Source organism: Fukomys damarensis, unplaced genomic scaffold, assembly GCF_012274545.1.
Source record: "Fukomys damarensis isolate Sample0158 unplaced genomic scaffold, DMR_v1.0_HiC HiC_scaffold_15, whole genome shotgun sequence".
Lineage (NCBI taxonomy): Eukaryota > Metazoa > Chordata > Mammalia > Rodentia > Bathyergidae > Fukomys > Fukomys damarensis.
The window spans coordinates 8,177,470-8,201,893 of record NW_022900927.1 but is presented as its reverse complement, the minus strand read 5'-3'; the positions used below and the strand labels follow the sequence as shown (position 1 = coordinate 8,201,893).

General features: G+C 32.5%; 1 protein-coding gene across 1 annotated transcript in view; it reads left to right on the top strand.

The window, feature by feature from the left end:
• The window catches only part of Arid2 (AT-rich interaction domain 2), a 158,948-nt gene that overhangs the window by 75,979 nt on the left and 58,545 nt on the right, over positions 1–24,424 (top strand). Inside the window, exons 3-5 of the mRNA XM_010638385.1 lie at positions 9,978–10,111; positions 14,920–15,138; positions 17,693–17,760. Coding sequence (XP_010636687.1) covers positions 9,978–10,111; positions 14,920–15,138; positions 17,693–17,760 — 421 coding nt within the window. The remainder of the gene's footprint in view (positions 1–9,977; positions 10,112–14,919; positions 15,139–17,692; positions 17,761–24,424) is intronic.

Below are 24,424 nucleotides of genomic sequence, written 5' to 3'. Positions count from 1 at the left end.
TAAAAAGATGCAGAGCAGCACTCTGTACACCAAATGTCACCTTCTTAGAGGAAGAAGTAGATCTTCAGTGATGGACAAATCTGACACTGTGATCCATTCCTGATCTGTGAATGAGAGGCAAAATGTAGCCATCTCCACAGTAAGAGAAAGAAGGAAAGGATGGGGTTATGGTTTGTTTTTTGCTTTGTTGTTGTTTTAGGCAAGAAGTGTTTCCTCTAGGGTGTGTGTTCTTTCTTTGCCTTCGTATTTCCTTTGAAACAAATCTCTTGTAAATTACAAAACTGTGAAATGGGTTGCCAAAAACTGTAGCCCTTTGTTAGATACATTGAACCCTGTAAATCTTCTCTTGCACTCTATCCCTATTTGCTCTGTCCTCCCTTCCCGGGAGAGCAGGTTCTCATCCAAAGCTGTAATTAATTACCATCCACTTGCTATTAAAGAGCTTCCTCCCGGCTCCATCCCCCAAAAGAGAAATAGCTGGCATTTTTTTCCCATTCTGTAATTTGTCCCTTCACTCTAAATTTATTATTTGGAGGCTTCTGGTGCAATTTTTTTTTTTTTTTTTTTGCGTCTCTGTGTAAAAGGTCATGTCTTATTCAAATGGAGATAATTGACTTCTTCCATTTCTTACATGTATCGCTTATAATTTTTTCTCTTGCCTGAGTGCGCTAGCCAAAGTTTCAACTACTATATTGAACAGGAGTGGTGAGAGTGGAAATCCTTGTCTTGTTCCTGATTTCAGCAGAAAAGTTTTAGTTTTTCCTCATTAATAAATTTCAAAAATTATCTTTATATTAATGTAATACAAGTAGATATTAATAAAATATAAAGCCATTCTATGAAAAAATAATTTTTCATAACAAAAATTAAAAAGAACAATGGTAAATACACTGTATCATGATTGTAAAAGCATATATTTTCATTTGCTAATCTCTCAACTCATTTCCTTAATAGTACTATATACTTTTTTGCATAAAACATTTTAGTTATTAACAAAGTATCTCACACTTGGTATAATTTTGAATAATTCCTATTTCACAGTATCTGTTATACATTTTAGTCCTTATTTACACTTTCAGTTTCTTGTATTTACATGTGTGTTTGATTTATTTCACTTTATGGTTTCAGGGTGCATCTGTTGACCTAGAAATTTCTCAAGTTTATCCTTCTTTATGGCAGATTAGTACTCTGTTGCTTTTTAAAATGACATATTTTTATCCATCATTTGAGCTGTTTCCAAGATTTAGCTATTACACTATAAATATGGATGCATATATATTGCTATGGTGTGATGTTTTTAATTCTTCTGAGAATATACCCAGAAGGAGAATACCTGAGTCAAATGGGACCTTTAATCCTAGTTTTTTGATGAATCTCCACACCAATTTCTACAGTGGTTGCACCAGTCTACACTCCCACCAACAACGGAGAAAGGTTCTTTTTCTCCACATCCCCACCAGCATTTGTTGTTGTTTGATTTCTTGATAATAGCCATTTTTTCTGGAGTGAGATGGAATCTCAACATTGTTTTAATTTGCATCTCTTGAATGACCAGTAATGTTGAACATTTTTTCACATATTTGGTGTTTCTACTTCTTTATCTGGAAAGTGTCCATTTGTCTCAGATACCCATTTTAGGATTGGGTCTTCACATTTGGAGGGACTGATTTCTTTAAATTTTTCATACGTTCTAAATGTTGGTCATATGTCTGAGGAACAACTCACTGGCTAAAATTTTTTCCCACTGTGTAAATTGCCTTTTCATTCTATTGGTATTTCTTTTGCTATGCAAAAACTTCTTAATAAGATGAGGTCCCAGTTGTTGATTCTCTGTAGTATTTACTGTGTGGTCAGGCTTTTGTTCATGAAGCCTTTGCCTACTCCTATGTCCTCAAGCACTGTACATATTCTATCTTCCAGCAGATTTAGTGTTTCTTTTTTATATTAGATTTGTCATAAATGTCTTTTATCAGATTGAGAGAAAGCCTTTCTATATCTATTTTCTTCTGAATGGATGTTAGAGTTTGTGAAAGTCTTTTTCCCCATGTATCAAGATGATTGTGTGATTTTGTCCTTGTTTGTGTGGTGTATTATATTTATTGATTTGTGTAAGTTGAACCATGCTTACATTCCTGGGATGAAGCCTACTTGGTTATGATGAATTATCATTCCAGTGATTCGTTGCATTGTTTGCCAGTTTCTTGCTGAATTTTTATATGTATGTTGATTAAAGAGATTGGTCTGTAGTTTTCTTTTTCAGTTGAGTCTTTGTCTGGTTTTAGAATCCAGGTAAGGGTAACTTCCAGGAATGAGTTTGGAAGTACTTCTACCCTTTACATTTCATTAGGGTATAAGGAGTGTTGGCATTAGATCTTCGCTGAAGTTCTTGTAGAGTCAGTCCATCAAGTCCTGTGCTTTTCTGTTTTGTTTTGTTTTTTATTATTGCCTCTATTTCTTTGCCTGTTACTGAATTATTCAGGGTTTTTATATCTTCTAAATTCAGTTTTGAGAATTCATATGTATCTAGGAATCTATCCATTTCTTTTGAATTCTCCATTTTATTAGAATACAAGTTTTCAACTTAGTTCATAACAATCTGGATCTGTGCAGTGTGTTGTAATTTTGCCTTTTTATTTCTAATTTCATAGATATATGTCTTTTTATTCCTTTTGGGGGTAAAATTGGCTAAGAATTTATCTATTTTTATTCATTTATAGAACCAGATCTTTGATTCAATGACTCTTTGTATTTAATCTCAATGTCATTAATTTCTGCTCTGATCTTGATAATTTTCTGTATTGTAATAGCTTTGTATTTGATTGTTCTTGTTTTTCTAGTATCTTGAGGTGCATCACTGGGTTATTTATTTGAGTTTGTTCTGTTCTGGTGTGCACATTTACAGCTATATAATCTTTCTTTTTAGGACTGCTTTCATGGTGTCTCATAGGTTTTGGTGTGTTGTACTGGCATTATTCTTTTAGGAACTAATTTCATCCTTGATTTCTTCCGTGACTTTGATTATTTAAGAGTGTATTTCTTAATCTCCTTGTGTTTCTGTAATTCCTGTGGTTTATTTTGCCATGAATGAAAGAGTGGAGTTTCATTCCACTGTGATCTGATATGGCATAATTTCATTTTTTCTGTATTTACTTATGCCTGCTTTGCTGGCTAGTATGTAGTCTACTTTGGAGAAACTTCTGTATGCTGCTGCAGATGTATATTCTGTTATTTGGGGGTAGAACACCTGAAGATATATCTCCTAAGTCCAATTTTTTGAAGGTGTGTGAACTCAGATCTTTCTTTGTTGATGTTTTTTTATCATCTATTTATGATAGAGGATACACTATAATTCTGCTGATTTTCTATGTCCAGTAGTGTTTATTTTATGAAGCTTTTGTAGCAGTGTTTGGTGGATATATCTTTTTAATTATTATCTTTTCATTGTTCCCTTATCTAATATATAATGATCATTGCCTTTTCAGTTTTGACTTGAAGTCTTCTTTGTCTGAAAATAGGATAGCCTGGCTTTTCAACCATAGAGGGTAGAATCCCTGTTTCTTTCCCAGTCTGAGTCTAAATTTCCCAGGGGGATTATGTGTAGCCAGTACCCTCTGGTATTTGTTCCTCTCCCTCTCTCTATCTGTCCGTTTTCTTGTTTTTGTGGGATATAGGGTCTTGCTATATAGTTTAGGCTGGCCTTGATCTCATCTTGTATGCTGACCTTGAACTCCTGATGATCCTGCTGTCTCTGCTTCCTGAGTGCTGGGGTTTCAGGTGTGTGCAACCATGCCTGATTCTGTTACTGTCTCTTGTGGCCATCTCCCACTCAGTCACTGTGATCACATGACCCCTGAAACCCTGTTAGTGTAATTGGTTTATAGTTCTATAGCTCAGTTTTAAACTCTTAAACAGTCTCTCTCTCTCATATGCCAGGCATTGCTACTGGATTTCTTCCCTACTCTCACCTACTATGTGGAAAACATCATTTTTGCATTATGTTCAGTTTCTCCCGTTTCTCTGTAGTTTCTACTTTTCCTTTCAGCTCTCTTTTTATTGTTAGAGAATTTTTTTTCTTCACTAAGTCTTTTTTTCTAGGTATCTTGACTAGCTTCAGAGAGGCTGTATTTTGCTGCCAGTCTTTACTCTTCCCTTTCCCTTTTTTACTCAATAATAATCTTACCTTTCTTTATGACTTTCTCACATTTGTATATTGCCAAAATATATTCAAAATATTTTACATGTTTATGATCTTTATGTCAATAGAATTATAATGTAATCTAAAAAGATTTTTTAACATAGTATTTGTTCTTCATGGCTATTCATATGGATTCAGTTTAGCTTGTTACTTTTCACTGTCCTGATAAGCACTTCACTGCATAAATATGCCAGTGTTTTTAATTGATGTTATCATTTATGGTATTTATGTTGTTTCCAGTTTTTTCTACGATAGATGCCTAAGAGTGCAATTGCTGCATCAGACTATTCTTTGTTTCCTCCTTTTTTCTATATATAAATGCATTAATGTCTGCATTTCCTTGTCAAAGATAATGATGAAAAGTAATTATTTTAATTAATTTTATAGTTAAACATTTGAAAAGCTTAGAGATACAGCTGAGAACATATTTCCTTTAGTATTAATTGAGAACAAACCCATTTAGTTCTCTTTTCCTGTGTAACTAACACATTGAGTAGTGTTAATTCTTCTTGCTACTTCCTTCTCTATTTTTGTGGAAAAGTTCCTGCATGTCATAGTAGAAGTATCATTTTCAAATCATCTTAATGATTATACATTTTCTATATCCCCCCTTTGTAATTAACCAATGACATTTGTCTTCTCTTTTATAATACCACAATTAGTGTTGAAGCTGAATTTGGTATCGTGTTCATTGTTAGTCATACATGCTACTTAATCAGCCCTTATTTTTAAAATTTTCCGTCTATAGTAAATTGTAATTAACTTAAAATTTTTTGATTTTAACCTATAGAATGTGATGATTTGATATATTTTTTAATGATCATCAAAATTAAATCCACATCTATCATTTAACTTTGTTAACCTTTTTGAAAGTTGGTAGCCTTTTACTAACATCTCTTTTCCCCAAGTCCCTGGCACTCAGTAGCCATCATTTTATTCTCTTTTTATTTGTTTGTTTGTTTTTTTGTTGTTGGGGATTTTGGTGTTGTTGTTGTTGTTGTTGTTGTTGTTCTTGGGGGGGGGTTGGTACCAGGGATCGAACTTGGGACCTTGTGCTTGAGAGGCTGAGCTAAATCCCCGGCTTGACTCCCTTTTTCTAACCATTCCTTAGTATTGGTTCTCCCATCAATTAAAGTCCTTATTTGAGTGTTTTTTTGGTTTTCCCCAGAGAGTTGTGCAGCTTTATTCTGAGATTTTATATATCTGAAAATTAATTTTTGTTGTTTTAGATGAAAGACATGTTTGGGCAGGAGTTCTCATGAAATAACCTTTCTCCTCCAAGTCTGATATTTGTTCATTATTAATTAATTGTGAAGAGAAATCTGGTTTAGTTCAAATGTTCCTTAAGCTTTTTGGTGTACAACTGTAATACCTGGATTAATAGCTGGATAGTTGTAAGAATCTTCTGTTATATTTGAGGCTTAAATCTTTCATTAAGGTATATTTGGGACTGGGGATTTAGCTCAGTGGCGCCACACCTGCCTTGCAAACACAAGGTCCTGAGTTCAATCCCCAGTACCGCAAAAAAAAAAAAAAAAAAAAAAAAAAAAAAAGAAGTATCTGAGTGATTTTGCCTTCCATTAACTTTTGCCTGATTACCCTTGCATTGTAATACCCTAGCCCCTCACAGCTTTTTTATGTGTATACTGTACCTTTTATCTAAAGAAATTCTTCTGTTTTTATCATTTACTGTCTTTGGGATGATCCGTTTTTACATTTTTTCTTTCTACATTTATGTCCCTGTTTATCTATAGGCCCTTTTTAGCAACTAATTTTTTTCATTAATTTTTTTCCTTTCTGTGTAGACAGGCTTCTCAAACTCATGTTATACATTACCAATGTGATCTTCTACAATGTGAGAGCTACTTTTTAAATGCTCTTTCTGGCCAGTCCTCACAGAGAAACTTCATTATCTTTATAGTTTCCAGGCTCCCATATTTGGTTTTGTGCCTGGTTTTTAATCTTGAAGTGCTTATATATCACAGTAATAGGAATCATCATCACCTCATGATACCAGTTTTTCCATACTGGTGTTTCCCAAAATACTTTATAAGTTTCTGCAAGTTGTGAATACTAAGCTGCCTTAAATGTACCAGAATTCCTAAAGTTTCTAACTTTAGAATGTCGCCAATATTTATTTTTGCCTGTAAAGTTTCATTTCATTTGGATTTAAGGGGGGAGATAAATATGAGCCCTGTTATCTTTCTGTTTTATATGGAAGTGTTTCCATCATACACATTTGATTGTTTTTTGGCCTTGAACTAGGAAGAATCAAAACTTGTGGATGGTGGTGGTGGTTGTTACTGTTTTTAATTTTCAAGTAGCCTGACAAAATAATTATAGATGAAATTATATGTTGAGCATTTAAATTAATCTGGAAGAATATTGATTGAAATAAGATGAAACTAGATTGACCATGAATTGATAGCTGTAGATGGAGGTATTATTTTACTAGTCTTTCTAGCCTTGCATATGGCTTTGGAATTTTTATAATAGAAAATTATTTTTAATTGTCCAAGTATTTGATTTTGATTTCTAAGAAAATTTCTTTGATTGCATCATAGCTACAGAATGTACCCTATAAAATATTTAATGTTGTGTTCAGGGATTTAGCTCAGTGGTGCCACTGCCTGCCTTGCAAACACAAGGACCCGAGTTTAATCCCCAGTACCAAAAATTTTTTAAAAATTAAAAAAATTTAATGTTGAATTTATTGTGATTTTCTGTGTGACGTGATATATGATCAAATTTGGAATTTCCCTGGAGATTAAGAATTGCTACATTTAATAAATCTTATTTGTGATTATAGTCGAGTTCTATAACCTAATCTAGTTAATCAATTCGATACTCAAAGGATATGTTAAATTTTCCCACATTCATTTTAATAGTGTCTATTTTTTTTTTTTTTTTCTGGTACTGGGAATGAAACTCAGGACCTTACACTTGTTGGACAGGTGTAACACTACTGAGCTAAATCCCCGGCCCAAATGCTATTTTGAATGAGCAACTTTCCATTTATTGTATTGGTCATGCTTTTGTTGTTGGCTTTTTGTGGTGCTGGGGATAAAACTCAGAGCTTGGCACATTCTAGCCAAGAGCTCTACCACTGAGCTGTACTTCCAACCTTCACACTTAAGCTCAAGTTTTAGATGAGTAGCACCATTTGATTTTATATTATATTTCACTTCTTTCTATTTGATGTCTTTCTTTAATGAGAAAGGAAGTATGGCATAGAATATAGGAAGTACAACATAGAATCTACCCTGAAAAGAATTAATGACAATTCAAAGAAAATGAAGATGTAACTCATCCCTCCTAAATCTTTTCCTAATGATAAATAAGGGGACCAAGTTTTTTTTGCCTGACGAGAGTTACTTTCATCTGGATTCTAATCATTTATCAGTTTGAAGTTAAATATGTGGTGTGCTAGGGCAGGTTACTGTAGGAGTTCAGTAAATACTTGTTTGGTTAATGCTAACTCTTCAAATTGATGCCATTCACACTAAATAGAAAAAGAAATGTTCAGCCTAGCATATTTCGTTTATAGGTAAACAGAGTGATCTATTAGTGTATAAACTCAAGGCCATACTAGAGAACTAAATCAGAAGACTTTGAAATGTAACTTTGTATTTCTTTGTATTTTGGCTTGATTCTCTTGTCTGTTTAAACTTTTCAGAAATATAATTTTGAAAAACCAAAAAGAAAAAAAAAAGATTTCATGGTTATTTAGTGAGAGGACAAGAGATCAGAACTGGTGGCAAAACCTTTTGTAACTCCATTGGTAATAGTTAATGATAGCATTGAGAAAAGATAGTACTTAAGCCAGAGATATAAAATTTCCAAACATTCTAACAGCTTAAACTATAAATTTCCGTGGATTGGAATTGTGCCTAGTCTCTGTTTGGAGGCATAGTATTAGAATGTCACAAGTGACCAGAAGTCATGTATTTTTAAAAAAATCTTAGGAAGAGTTGAATTGTGAAGATTTTTATGTAAGCAATAATGTATACTGTTTATTAAAATATATAGTACTCATGGTGTTGTTGGTTTACTCCATATTGCTTATATTCCGTTTTGGGTGTTTAGGAACAAAAGAAAAGTTCCTGCCCATAGCCCTTACTAGTAATGTTTTCTCTCAGAAGACATGTCACGTAATTTTTGAGCAGCCTTTATTTAGGTTGCTTTTATGTCTAAATTTATACCTGTTCTTCTTTCTATGGTAGTTGCATTAATAATCCAAAAAAATAAGCTCGATTCATTTACCCATGTAAGTTCATTATAGATTTATACTAGTAAGAAACTGCCCCCTTTTGAGCATTCTTTTGTGTTTTGTTTTGGTACTGGGGATTGAACACAGGCCCTTGCACTTGTGAGGCAGGCAGGCAGTGGAACCAAATCCCCAGCCCCTTTTATGTTTTTAGACTGTAAATTCTATCCCGGGATCAGATTGAAATTTGTGCAGCTGCGTACCTTACTCAATGCTCAGAGGTTATATCTGAACATATATCTCTGCTTTAATATGCTATATCTGCAAGAGTAAAGTATTGGATTCACGAGCTGTTGAGCTGCCCTGCCTGCTAGGAGAAGAGTTTCCTGATCAAATTAAGCTTTTCTGAAGAACTTGAAAGGAACAGAAGTGACGTTTTAATTCCTTTCCAGGCTTGAGAGTGTAGATTATTTTGCTTTTAAAATGGAAAGGAGAAAATGTGAAACAGTTTTTATATTTATAAAAGTTTAGCTTCTACCCTTTCTACCTTGAAGGTTAAAGTTTTGTACAAAAACAAAATGCTAGGATTGATATATAAAATAAATCATATACACCACTTTTTATGGTAAATGTGGATATGTCAATTTGATTTATTTATGCAATTAGTTTGACTTATTTATGCAATAACAACTATGTTAGAATACATAGTATTGTGTTTGACATGGTTTGACCATTTGTCCTCATTTTAAATTTTTATTGGGAATCTTACTATAAACTAGTAAGTAGAAATAGAGTGTGAATTTGAAATTTTAATTAATACTAGGATTACTCATATCATTTATGATGATACAGTGGGAATACAGGAATTACCTTATAAATTGATAAAAATTTATTAGGTGTACTACTTTTAGATGGGAATTTAACCACATCTGTATCACCCATACCATTTCTACTATCAGGAGAAAATATTTAATTAAATATACAGATTAAGCCTATTGCAACATGATTTGTGAGAGCAAAAAAAACTGAAAATAATCTGACTATATCACCAGAGAACAAGGTTAATTCTTATATATCAGTAGGATCAAATACTATTTCATTTTTTAAAAAATGAAACAGTACAGTATATAATTACATACTTAGACCTCTAAACTATATTGTTAAATAGAAATATTCACAAAAATGTGCTGAAATATGAAAACATGTTGTTTTCTTTTGGTAAAATGGAGAGTCCAGAGTTAGGAAATCCTTTAATTTTCACTTTTTTTTTCAGCAACCATGTATAATTTAAAAAACAATAAACAAATATACTATTGTTCATCTGTAGATGTCCTTTGATATTCACTGCTGTTGCTGTTGTGGTTTTGAGTAGTAGGATGTTCTTTTGAAAATACCAACACTCCACTGCATTGAGGTTATGTGAAATGTAATTGATAACTGAAGTTAACTGTTTCAGTAACAAATTTGTGGCACTGTACTAATTTGTTTATTATTAGATTTGGGAGCAACTAGAAAATAACATGTTGTGGGAGTTAAAAATAAGATGTAAATTACTGTACTATTTTTCTATTTTAGTTACCTAGAAAAATACGAGAAAGTTCATCATTTTGGGGAGGATGATGATGAAGTACCACCTGGCAATCCAAAGCCACAGCTTCCTATTGGTGCAATTCCATCTTCCTACAATTACCAGCAACACAGTGTGTCAGGTAAGTGTCATTGGAAATTAACAGGGCACAGGTCCATAGTTTTGAATTGGAAAAGTAGCTATCATCCCATGAATAAGTCCCTGTGTACATGAGAACAATTAAGATAGTATAGTGGTCCATCTTTCAAAGATTGACATTGGTATCAAGGCCCTTTCTATCATAGGTTGTTTAAGAATTTTAGTTATAGGAATTTTTATTAGAGTTACAAATATCTATACTTTCAAGTAAACTTTCTTTTTTATTACATACTTTTTAACTTGTTAGCTAAGCAGTTTATTCTGAGTAGTCACTAAATAAGAAGAGAAGATCTTGGTGTGGTAAATCATGCCTTTTATCTCAGTGCTCAGCACTTGGGAGGCTAAGGCAGGAGGATCACCGTGAGTTCCAGGTCTGCCTGAACTACATAATGAGATCCTGTCTCAAAAAACCAATAAAATAAAATAAAATGAGGATAGGAAGGTCCATTGAGTCATTTATAATATAAAAATTAGACAAGAATATGCAACTAGAAAGAACTCAAAATTGGAGATAATCCAGTTGAGGATCTGATAAACAGATTTGAACAGAGTTGTGGGTTCTAATTTTTAATGGCTCTAGGGATTGAATCTGAGATATGAGAGAGAGAGAGAGAGAGAGAGAGAGAGGGAGAGAGAGAGAGATCTAGGGAGATAAGTATGAACATTTTTCTTCAATCAGCATTTGGCCTAAAAAAAAAGGAGATACTTTTTTCAAGGTTATGTTCTTTATGAAAGTTGCGTTCTAAGTATGTTTTTTGATAATATTTATTATTGTTGTAGTTATATAGCACTGGACTCTCTAAAAGATAATGCTTATGTTTAAACTGTCTCATTTGTATTGATATATCACCAGTTCTTTTGTTTTGTTTTCATCTTGTCTTTTTTTGGTGCTTCTTCATGTTGACTTTAACTCCACATTTGTTCCTCAATGAAAAACTGCTGAACAAATAGAATCTCTTCTTAAATTCTGTCAACTTAGAAGAGACTTCAACTCATGCTTTTTAAAATAATTGAAATGGAGAAAGAAAAAAACAGAGCAAACCTAGCATTGTTTTTAATGAGTGGATATTATTGTAAGAACCAAAAATTAAAATATTTTAAATCAGTATGTAGAAAAGCTTGCTAATAATTTAAACCAATAAAATAATGTGACTTGTTAGGTCTTAAGTTCTGCATTCCTAAAAAGAGGTAATAAAAAACACTAATACAATGATATTATTATTAGAGGATACTACTACACTGAATGAAACACTGTGCTAATGACTTCTTGTTGTGTTTGTTGTTGTTGAGATAGGGTCTTGCTATGAGTTCAGACTAGCCTTGAACTGACTGGAGCCATGCTGGCCTCAAACTCATGGCAATCCTGCCTCAGCCTCCTGAGTGCTTATGCTAATGACCTTTAGGACTGTTTTCAACTTTATAGTTACATGATTCCTATATTGTAGAGCTGTTCATTCTTGCAGGTTAAATAGATTTCATTGTCTGCTACTATACCTCCCAAACCCTTTGTTCCCTTTAGTCTGATTTAAAATAAAATGCTTTTCTGTATCTGTTTCCCCCAGTCTCCTAATTAAAATTGTTTTATTTTAAGAAAGATGATGTGAAATTTTTGATATTTCGGGTGTCTGTAATAATACTCATTAATAGAATTATACAGATTGAGAAGCCTGTAATAAAACTCACTGAAAGAGCTACACAAGTTAAAGAAATTATAGACTTCCTGAACTTGTTACAACATCTCTTTTTGTTATGCTGTAATATATCTAGTTTGTTTTAAGACAAAGTCAAGAATTAGTTGTTCATAATGAGGAAAAAAGGAATTGCCTTGGAACATTAGATTATACAATATCTACTTCAGATTGAAAAGGGGTAGTATTTTAGAACAGCATTTATGAATTTGGAAGTACTGTTTATTATTTTTATAAAGAACTGTAAACATCATGATGATGTTCTACAAATTAACATGACTATCAACATATAAAACAACTTCACCTATGCTTCAAGTATTATTAAGCAAAGTAGAATAAACTTCCTAATTTTCAGTGCATGTGTGTGTGTTCTGAATAAATGCAAAAATAGAATTATCTAGTGGTAATTTAAAACCATGAAGGAAAAATTATTTTGGGCTGGGGAAGTGCAGAGTATTTTCCTAGCTTACGTAAGACCTGGGCTCTGCCGGGTGTGATGGTGCACACCTGTAATCCCAACACTCAAGAGGCTGAGGCAGGAGGATTGCCTCAAGCCTGAGCTACATAGTAAATTCAAGGCCAGCGTGAACTATTTAGTGAGACCCTGTGTCAAAAAAAAAAAAAGGAAGAAAAAAGACTGAGTTCAGTTCCCAGTACCATATTTTAAAAAAGAACCTTGAGAAGATATTCTGTTGCAAAAATGATGAACAACTTTTGTTTTAAACTTTACTGTTATTCAACATTGACATCAATATTTTTGTCACTTGTGTAGTTTTTTTGTATATTTTCTTGCCATAAACACCTAATCTTTTGAGTTCCTGCTTTGACCTTCCTTGGTATTTATGTGGATACATTAATATCTGTAGAATTATTGGGTAGACTATTGCGGTTTTCTTTACTTTTTGTTCTTTTATTTCTTTAATTCCCTCTCCCTCTCCATCCTGACTTCTGATCTTTGCCCCCTTTTTTTCCCTCCTGCTATTGATTGAGCCCAGGGCCTTCCCACTAAGTTAATTCCCAGCCCCCCCTTTTTTCTTATTTTGAAACAGATTCTCTGTCTTAGTTACTTTTCTTTTTGCTGAGACAAAATACTGAATACCCATAATTAAAGGAGGAAAGGCTTATTTCAATCCATAGTTGGCTGGCTCCAAGGCAGGGTGGCAAGGCACAGGGGCATCAGAGAAAGCAAACGGTTCATGGTATGGCAGGCAGAAGGCAACAAGTAACAACAGCCACTGCCACCTGCCTTCCCTCTTTTTATGTTCCATCCAGGCTATAAACCTATTGATTGATGCCACCATACCCTGGGTGGAGCTTCCATTATCCACATCCAGCACTATGCTAATTCCAATCAGTGGACTAATTTAGTACCACAAATCCTTAATCCCAATCTCACATACCCTAGATCTAGCCAGCTCCAAAAACCCCTGACTATGAGTGCATGAGCTTTCAGGGGACATCTAGATACAAGCCATAACAGTCTTGCTCAGTGCTCAGGCTAGGCTTGAACTTACAATCCTCCTCATCAAACCTCTCATAGTGCTGGGAAAACAGTCATGGCCACCAGGCCTGGCTCCATTTCTTGTAGTTTTTGCAGGTATATTTGCAGTATCTTCATAGAAGAATTGTGAAAGGCAAATTTGACAAATACAATGTTCTAGAAATTCAGTATTTCTAAAAACATAAAATATATCTGTAACATGTAGTATTTTAGAGTTTTGTAAGCCCTTTTTCCTATCTTTGAGATTTTGTAAGTGGGCATTTTAAATTAATTCTTCTATAGAAAACCTTAATATTACTTTGCTTTAAACAAGTACTTCTTAGGACACAAAAACATAAAGAGCAAAGTAAAAACATACAGGACAGATTTCATCAAAATTTAAAATGAAAAGACAGTCCACTGACTGGAAAAATCTATTTGTAAAACAAATACTAGATAAGCAATATTTCGAATATTTAAAGCTGGGCCAGGGATTTAGCTCAGTGGTTCTGCCACCTGCTTCACACATCAATCAATCAGTCAATCTGACAGTGTTTGTTAACTGCTAGCAAGATGAGGAATAATAAAAATTTTCTAAATTGATGGCAGATAGGCAAATGCAAAACATTTGGAAACAGTTTTGCATTTTTCTTTAAAAAATTAAACATTTACATGTGACCTAGCCATGCCGATTCTAGGTAGATGGCTAAGCCAAGTGAAAAAAATAGGTCCCCACAAAATCCTCTATGTAAATATTTATAGCAACTGTGTTTATAGGTTCCAAAAACTAGAAACAACTCAAATGTTTCTCAACTAGGAAATAGATAAACAAAGTTTTAAAAGGGTATGTGTTACTGTTCACATATCAACATGGATATGAATCTCAAAGGCATTTTGTAAAATGAAAGAAATCAGGCACAAGCCGGGCGTGGTGGTCCACACTTGTAATCCCAGCACTAGGGAGGCTGAGGCAGGAGGATCGCTGTTAGTTCAAGACCAGCCTGGGCTACATAGTGAGCTCCAGGTCAGTCTCACCTACATAGTGAGACCCTGTCTCAACCGCCCCCCCCAAAAAAAAACAAAAACAAAAAAGCTATGTACTGTTATTCTACTTACTTGACATTTTATAATAAAAACAAAGCTGTAGAACAAAATGGAGGATTAGTAGTACAAAGGGATAAGACCTGGAATTGAGTACCCAGGATATAAGATACTTTTTGAGGTGATAGAAATATTTTGCATCTTGACTGTTGTGTGGTTCAAAGTTATTTATCAAAACACAGAATTCTAAAACTAAAAAACAGTGATTTTTAATTATATCTCAATAAATCAGAACATTCTTTTGAATTGTAAGGGTAAAAGTATAGGTTATGTAAATTTTAAAAATAGTAGAATACTTCTTTGGCAGTGATATCCAAGAAGGTAAGTACACTTTTGTATTTTGATGTTTTTTCTAAAATGTAATTTTAACATTTAATAAACCTAAAAACTCTTAACTTCTGATCAGCTTGTATTTTATCAGAAAAAATAAAAACACACCTATCTTGCATTGAAAAGATGCTAACCATAAGGGTATCCAATCCTTCCTATATTTTAAGTGTTTTTGTCCTTTTCTTTGTTAAGATTATCTGCGGCAAAGTTATGGGCTATCTATGGACTTTAATTCGCCAAATGATTATAATAAATTGGTGCTTTCACTGTTATCTGGACTCCCAAATGAAGTGGACTTCGCTATTAATGTATGCACTCTTCTATCAAATGAAAGCAAGCACGTCATGCAACTTGAAAAAGACCCTAAAATCATCACTTTATTACTTGCAAATGCTGGGGTGTTCGATGACAGTAAGTTTTAAACTGAAAATATGAAATGATTATTCTATAGAGGTGTTAAAGATTTTTTCAAAGGTTTTTAGGGAGAAAATAATTTTTATTGATATAATAGCAGTCCTTATTTGCTTCTTTATATTAAAAACATTACTTAAGATAATGTTTGTGGGTTTTTTTATTGATTTTGATTGTTTTGGGTATTTGTTTATTTTTCAGACAAGGGCTATTATGTCCTTCAAGCTAGCCTTTAACCCACTATGTAGCCAGACTTACCTCAAACTCCAGTGATCCTCCAGGCTCATCCTGCCAAGTGTTAGGATTACAAACCTGTGCCCCCACACCCAGCTCAATAATTGAAAAAAAATTTAAAACTATAAATGTTTGAATAGTAAGCTTGTATTATTGCAGCTTTTGATATTTGCTATGAGTAATACATAGGTTTCCTGGATTGAAAAAAAATTGGTTTTTACAAAATTCTGAAAACTAGGAAGTGGAAGAAATTGTTTCTGAAGTCTTTTCTTGTTTTGTGTCTTTTAACTAAGATAGACATTTTATCTCAAAGCATTTGTAAATTTGCTTCCTAAAAATCAAATTAAATTTTATCAGATGTTTCATAACCTTCTTACAGAATTTTCTAGTTGTAGTTTTTATAAATCAAATTGTTCAGTTTTCCCTGAAATTATCTCTTCTTACTTTTCAGTCACCAGATTTCTGTTTTCTAGTTTTAACTGAATACATTTTTTTTTAATTGAGTTTATTGGTACAATCTGGGTATACAATACAGTTACATTTATCATTGGGATTCTGTACCTTTACATAGTAGGTCTTGATTCTCATTTTTCCCCCTTGTCCCTGCCCTCCCTTCACCCCCTCCTCCCCTCCCCATTTACAAACACTTTATTTCCATTTTTTCAGTCTCTCATATTTTTTTCCTTTCCCTTATTACCTTTCCCCCACCATTCCCACTTTCCCTACACCTTTAGCCCTTTACTTCCTATTTCACATTATTAATTATCTCATTAGGATCCTGTGTACTATTATAGTTTTTCGCACCAAAGAAACTATTTGGTATTTCATAACTGAATAAATTTTAAAAGTATATTTTGAAATCTTTAACTGCTCTTAGTTTTATCTTAAGTAACAAGACACTTACAAATGAGTACAGTTTTCTGCAATCTGATTTGTATCAACAAGTGTACTTTCAAATATAATTGCATTTGGAACTATCTAAGTAAGATTCTTCTAAATTTGCCATTATTTGATATGAACACAGTTTTGAAATTGTTTTAAACAGAAGTAGTTATTACTTTCTTACCCTGCCTGAAATTATTCTTCTTATGTGAGGGAGGAACAAAGACTATTACTTCTCAGTTTATGTTGTATCATTGGAGATCTAAATTTGTTGGGTTTCCATCTCACTTTCATAATCTTTGATCCCTGGTTTTTAATTTTGATCTTTCAAGTATAACTTTTATCATTTAGTACGGACTGTGGTTGGAGAATTAACACATGTTAAAAATCTTAAAGTGAAACTTTTGGAAATCAGAATCATTTTAGTGAAGTCTTATTATTTGGTCATTGGATAGGATCACATGTAAATATTAAGTATAGTATGGAAGGACCCTATCAGTTAGTTTTGTTGTATAAGAGGGACATTCCTTCTACTCACTTTATCTTCTTGAATTCTTCATTTGGCTAAATGACTAAATAATTCTGCATTGTAGCAGTCTAAAACATTAACTTAGCAAATGCTCCTTAAGCAATGTTTCTTTCATCCCAACAGAGAAAGCTTAGAGATTCAGAGTACATAAAGGATTAGTGAAGACATCCTATATTTAAAAACAGTGGTGTTTATATTTATTTTGAAAATAATTTTCTTTGGAGAATTTTGAGAGACTTCATTTGTATTGTTTTCAAAGAATGCCTTCCTCTGTGTTTCTTGAAATACGAATTACACAGTGATTTCTGAAATTAATATGAAGATCTTTGAAATGATAGCAGTCTACCAATGTAATAGCAATACCATCCTTTTAAACATATTTTTCTCTATTAATGGAAACTGATGACAGAGTAACTACTAAAGTAATCTTCATTTTTTTACTGTCCTTATAATTTAGGAAAACCAGTTGGTTTGTTGTTGTTTTTGTTGTTTGCAGTGCTGGAGATTGAACCTAGATCTTGTACATTTTTTTTTTCCTTTTTTGTACCAGGGATTGAACTTGGGTCCTTGCACTTGCAAGACAGGTGGTTGAACCACTGAGCCAAATCCCCAGCCCCCCAGATCTTCTCACATGCTAGATCAGTGCTCTGACACTGAACTATATCCTCAGCCCAAGTTGTTTATCTTTAGTTGATAGGAACACAGATTTTTAAATGTTCTATAACTGAAATAATACATAAATTCAAAAATTATCATTTATTATACTTTACTCATAGTTATTACTGCTATCATTTATTATATAATTTTAAGGGAATATTAAAATGTACGTATACTCCTGTTTTGCACTTTATAATATTAAGAACCAAAGAATTAATTGCATTTTACTAAATATACTATTTATTCTTTTAGCTTTAGGATCCTTTTCTACTGTATTTGGGGAAGAATGGAAAGAGAAGACTGATAGAGATTTTGTTAAGGTAATTCACATAAATTACCATGTTGAAGCATTGAATTAACAGGTAGCCACATCAACAGTGGATCAAATGGTTGTTCATATTATATATTAATACTTTTATTTTTAGCATAATCCATACTTACTTAGAAGTATGTATTAATATTTACTAAGTTGAGTAGAAAGTCTTATAGGATAATTAATGAGTGAAATAAAATTAATATTTTATTATTTACATTGTTTTTATTGTGACCTGATGACGATGGATCTACAGTAGCAGTGAACATCTCCACTCACCCTTCCCCTCTTCTAAGTAGGACTTTTAAGTTTGATTAGTTTTTATTTCATTTCTTTAGCTAAAATTTTTAAACCTACTTTATTTTTTAAAAGCAGCCCCCTAAACACCATGATACATAATATATGAAAACTAAATTATATTAAAACTCAGTTGTAAACATGCTAATTTAGGTTAAGACATTTGTTTTAAGAAAAAGTATCTGTCAGCTAATAGTAAGATTTTTTTCTATTGGCATTTTACCTAAAGAAGCACGAATTTAGAGTTTATATTCAAATAATTGAATATATATTAAATTGTAAAAATTTAAAACAAATTACATTAGATGAGTTGTGTTATACAAACTTTAATAACTTAAAAATTGTTAGTTTTCAGGGGTAAATAACAGAAGTTACTTTTATATAAGGTTCTTCCAATCAAAAATTTTGACTTGAATTTTCAATAGTTTAAGTGCTGTAAATGCAGATAGCTTTTAACCTTTTATGTGGAATAGCATGATTTCTTGAATTATTTGTAGATCTTCAAATATCCTTATTGGTTTGATTCCTAATATTGCCATTGACTCATTTTTCTTTTATAATGTATCAGTTTTTTCTTTACCTAAGAAGAAAATAGTTACAGTTAGGCACTCACCATTTCTGGCTTTTATATCAAAATAATTTTATCTATCTTGTAAATGCATTTAAATTCTATCATATAAAGTAGTCTTTCTAAAAAAGATTAGAAGTTAATATCAACTATATATTAAATAGCTTAATAGTTGTGCTTTACCATTTTTCTGTTCACAAATTTTTTTTACAAAACAATTCCATTGTAAAATATTTCAAGCAATCTCTGATGTCTCTTTAGAGATGTATACATGAAGTGTATCTTAATCAGCTTGAATATTTGAGTTTATAATTAAATAATGGAGGAAAAAAAGAACAAGATATTTTTATACTTTTTTTAGAAGTAATAAATGAATGGATACTGTGGAAAAGCTAGAATATGTAGCAAAAGAAAAAAAACCTATCATTAATTACACCTACCCAAAAATAAACATTTAATATTTGTATATCTATCTATCAGGTATTTTCTATGTATGCAGTAATTAAAAGCTAAAGTTGTATTTCGGACTCTTTGAGGAGTGGGGAGTGAGGGACTGAACCCAGGGCTTCCTTCCTCTTGGGCAAGTACTTTACCACTGAACTGTAACCCCGCCTTCAAACTTAACTTGTAACTTACCTTTTTCACTTATATTATGAGCTTTCCTGTTCACTTTTAGTCTTTAACTTTGTAATGACCACTCATTTTGTATTACAGATATTTCATAATTCATGTCAATAATTAAAACTGTCAGAATTTTAGGTTGTTTTCAATTTTCATTATTTTAAGACTACCTGGAATGAATATACTTATGGTCAAATTTATAAGAAGAAAATAATTCTTCCTAAGAAAAAATTCCAAGTAGTAAAATTTCTGAGTCACAGGATGTATTAATCCTCTTAAGAAAACTATGCCATATTGTGTTATATATACATACGTGTGTGTGTGTATAGTTACTTTTCATATTGTTATTCTGAATGAAATTTGCACCCCAAAATACCTAGGCCAAATGCTGCATAAGGTATTGTATAATTGTTTTTAAATGTTTATATTTGTCTGATTGCTACATAAGGTATCACATAGTTTAAATTTTTAGCGTCTAGTGATCTAGCTCAGTGGCACTGTGCCTCCCTTGCAAGCCCAAGGTCCTGAGTTTGATCCCCAGTACCGCAAAGAAAAAAAATTTTAATATTTGCCTGATGATCTATAATACAAATCAACAGTTTTAAACCTTTCATTCCAGAGAAAAATGTTTGGAACTATTTTACTTTGTTGTTTGTCCTTTAAATCATTTTGCACATTAATTCTTTTGATTAACAAATGTTTGCTGAACAATTTCCATGTGCTAAAACTTTTTCAGACATAGGCAAACAAGGTCCCCACATTGAAAGAATTTTCATTTTATTCCAGGAAGACTGACAATAAAGTTAAAACAATATAGGTTTAAAATTTTGACAAGTACTGTGAAGAGAATAAAGCAGAATAAAGTTACAAAATTGTAGGACACATGTGGGTATGTGGTAACATTAGCTATTGTAATCAAAAAGGTTTTTCTGATTATTTTGATGAATTTGGATGATAATATGGGGCCATCCAAGTAGAGGAAGAGCTTTTCAGATGCAGGTGCTCTGAGATAGGAACAAATCTAGTTTGGGGTTTAGAAAGTAAGGTTTTTCACCAGAGTCTGGTAAATAAAAGGCAAAACTGCAACAGACAGATAATGTCTGTTGAAGATGTAAATATGCATTTGGCAATTTCTGATTAATGCCAAACAAGAAATCAATCATATAGTTGTATATATTAAAACTAAATTTCAATGTACATGAAAGTTTTTCTTTAATATATTAAACTTTCCCGAGTCCTTTCAGTAGATTTTTTCATTAAATTTTAACCCATATTTAGAGAAGTACACAAAAAATATTGTTTACAAAATGAATACAACAATGTAATCATTATCCAAATGGAGAAATAAACATTACTTTTTCTGCATTGCCCTGTTCATGCCTCTTTTCAGTCTCTTCCTTCACTCTCTCACCCAGAACCCTTTTTTTTTTTTACCTCTGCTGACTTACGTCAACATTGTTGAGGATTCATCTTTGTTGTACAGCATTACATTCCATGAATACAGAGCAATTTGTCCATTCTACTTTAAATCCAGAAAGTGGTAATAATTGAATTATTTCAAGTTTGGAAACAATTCTGCCATGAAAGGTTTTATATGCTTATTTTAGTAAATGCATGAAAGCATTTCTGTTGGATAATGGACCTGGGAGTGTAATTGTTAGTTTACAGGATATGCATATAATTTACAGGATCAGCATTAGCAGATACTGTCAAACAGATTTCCAAAGTAGTTGTACAATATGTCAACAGTGCGTTGGGTTCCACTTGTCTATTGTTGTCAGTACTTGATATTGTTGGTCTCTTTCATTTTAACCATTTCGTTGGATATGTAGTATTGGCATAGTGCACCAAGTAATCCAAAAATGTTATCCATATAAGCAAAAATAATCCAAACAGGGGAAGCATTATAACTTCCAACCTGCTAGATATCTGAAATGCAAGCTCATGTTCTCTAAAACCCAAGAATGAGGGCTGGGGATTTCGCTCAGTGGTTCCAGCGCCTGCCTCGCAAGCATAAGGACCAGAGTTCGATCCCTGGTACCAAAAAAACAAAACAAAACAAAAAACCAAGAAATAAAATCCAAGAATGAATTCTAGGACAACAGAGGTTAAGAGTAGGAAAACTTTATTGCGAGAAAGATAGCTTCTAGGAGAGAAAGGGAACTAGAAAGTGGGTTGGCTACCCACCCCACTTTTCAAATGTGTTTTATAGGGCAAAGTCATGAGGTAAGGTGGGCAAAAAGTGGGACAAATCATAAGACCCAACAGAAAATTACAAGGTGGGCACTAGGTGGGACAAACCATAATCAGCCGATAAGATTATAAGTACAGTCACCCAGGCAATATTGATTAAATGGGGATCAAATGGAGAAACAAGTTATGTACTTCTGGAAAGGAAGTGGGCTAGGGAGATTGATGTCTATTTAGAGTATCAGTTACTACTATTCATCTCTACGGGAAATTGGTAAGTATAGTACCTTTTCTCTTTGTATAATGTTAACCAGTAAATGTGCTTCAATTGTTTTCCTTTCCTTTTTTTTTAAATTCTGCTACTGGGAATTGAACTGAGGACCTTGTGCTTGCAAGGCAGGCACAGTGCCACTGAGCTAAATCCCTGGCACTTCAGTTGTTCTTCTATGCTAGGGGCCCAGCTTTATCTAGCTGCCTTATAATTTTTAATTAAGCTATCTGCAATAGTATTACTACATGTTGGCTTCCATTTCCATTTTTTCCTAATGACTGACAAAATATAAAACTTTTCTATTTTAATAGCCTCTTTTGAGCATTGCCCATAATTTGTCCATTTTTCTTTGAGATTGTCTTGTTGTAGTTCTTTGTATGTTTTCAATAAAAGTTCTTTTTCGAAGTCATGTGTTTTAGAAATACCTTTTCTAAAGTTTTTTGACTTTGTTTTTTCCTGGTACCAGGGATCAAACTCGGGTCCTTGCACTTGCAAAGCAGGCACTGCAACCACTGAGCTAAATCCCTAGCCCCTAAAAAGTTTTTTAATTGGAGAAAATACTCACTTTCTTCTGTTGTTTGTTGCCAAAAATATTATCTCTCTATGTATACCTCCACGTAAGGCAGAGCCCAGGCCAGTTAACCTAATTTATTTGTTCCAGTCTTTCTTGCATCTCTCAATCACTCAATCTTTTCTGAGTACCTATCCTTTGTACAGTATAGCATATCTTTCATTAAGTTTTTAAGTGGGTGTATCTAATTGGAAAAACTCTGAATTCTTTATCTTTGTTTTTTATCTATTGTATTTATGGAATTGTAAGTTGATGTTCATTTGTTTGTTGCCTTTATTTTTATCTTTCTTTTTTGTTAATTTTGGATCTTCTCCTTATTTGGTGTTTTACAACCATGTGTCAAGATGTAGATTTTCTTTACTTTTGGAATTCCAAAATGGATCTTTTTATTCTGTCCTCCATGTCTCTTAACCTTTTGTTCATATACTTTGTTTTTAATTGGAGAATTTCCTTGGCTTGTTTTTTTTAACTACATTTAATCATTTTTTCTATTGTTTCTAATATGCCACTCAGCCCACTTTTTTCTACATGTAATACTTTTACTTTAGATATACAGGATGTAGTAATTCAAAGCATTTCACAATCTCCTAATTCAAAGCAAGCATTGTATACAGATAAAAGCAGCTGCATTTTGTTATAACTCACTACATAAGACAGTACCTATCTATATACAGCATTAAAACCAGATGAACACAATATTGCAGGGCCAGGTGGGATGGGGTGATGGAGGGAAACAAAATGAAATATAAGGCCAATGTTTTCTAGTGCTTCGACTTTAGTGTATTACAACAAGAATAGTAAAAATGGAAATGACTAATCTGTATAATTGCCCAACGTTTGTTTGAAACACATTTTGAACAAATATTTTAGTGTCTTCTAAAATTGTTCAATAAGAAATTACTTAGGCTTTAAATTCTCTAGATACAATTATTTGGTACTTTTATACAATATGCTACAAGTTTTATTAAAAGCATTACCAATAGTGGTCAATGTTAAATATTTTAATATTCACTAATCATAGTTAATAAAATATCAAATATTTACGTTAACCACTAAACTGTAAGCAATCAGGTATTTAAACTGAGTATTAGATATCTGAACTATATAAATAAACTAATTAATAATTTGAAAGGGCCACTACTAAGCAGTAGATACTGCAGAAGTTTTTGATAGTTTTCTGACAGTTCTTAAAGAGATCGTCCTATATTATATAGTACAACATGATTCAGTAAATGTGGCACTACAAAATTTCTCAGAATTGAATAAATACACATAATAGTACAGGTTAACTTTTCTTTCCTGTATTATTTTCACATGCACTTTTATCTGATACATTAGAATATGTTAACTCATTCTAAGAATCACACTAAATACAGATTTTTTTTTCTTCAACAATTAAGACCAAACTACCCTAAGTATTATGGCACTGCTTATTTTGATGGACTACTTCAGCCATATTTTTTCTGGTAAATGTTAATGCTCACCATGTATTTCCTCCTATGAGATTAATCACAGATGGTTCATTAGTGTTAAGATGTATGTGTTTAAGTTTAAAAAATTCATAGGATGTATTTTGTCCAGAAGAAATTAAATTATTTGTGGACAGAATAAGTTCTGTCAAGAGCACATATAAAATGAAATAAAACAAGGATGAGGAAGCCCATAGACTGAAAGTGAAAAGATAGAAAATAATTCTCCATGTGACAGGAGCTCAGAAAAAAAGCAGGGGTAGCAATCTTATTTGCAGACAAAGTAAATTTCAGACAAAAACTGATTCTAGTATTATTGACATAGGATGGTACTGTATCATACCTCTATGAATGTAAATTATCTTGTACCTGCTTTATGATACGTAGTAGGGACCATGCTTTATCAGAGCTACATTTAATGATATTAGTCTAGAATGTTCTCTTTCCAGATGATGATTAAGATGCTAATAAAAAAAATGGTCCCAGGTACTACAACAGCAACAGAACTTTGCTGTTTTTCAGATATTATTCTTTGTGTTTTTTTTTGTTTGTTTGTTTTGTTTTGTTTTTAATGGAATGTGCTGAATGTCTATAATTTTGTTCAGAACCTGGAAAAGCTCTTGCTGCTATCGATGCCTAACATACTATTATTAGTCTTTTTATATAAATATAAATATATATATA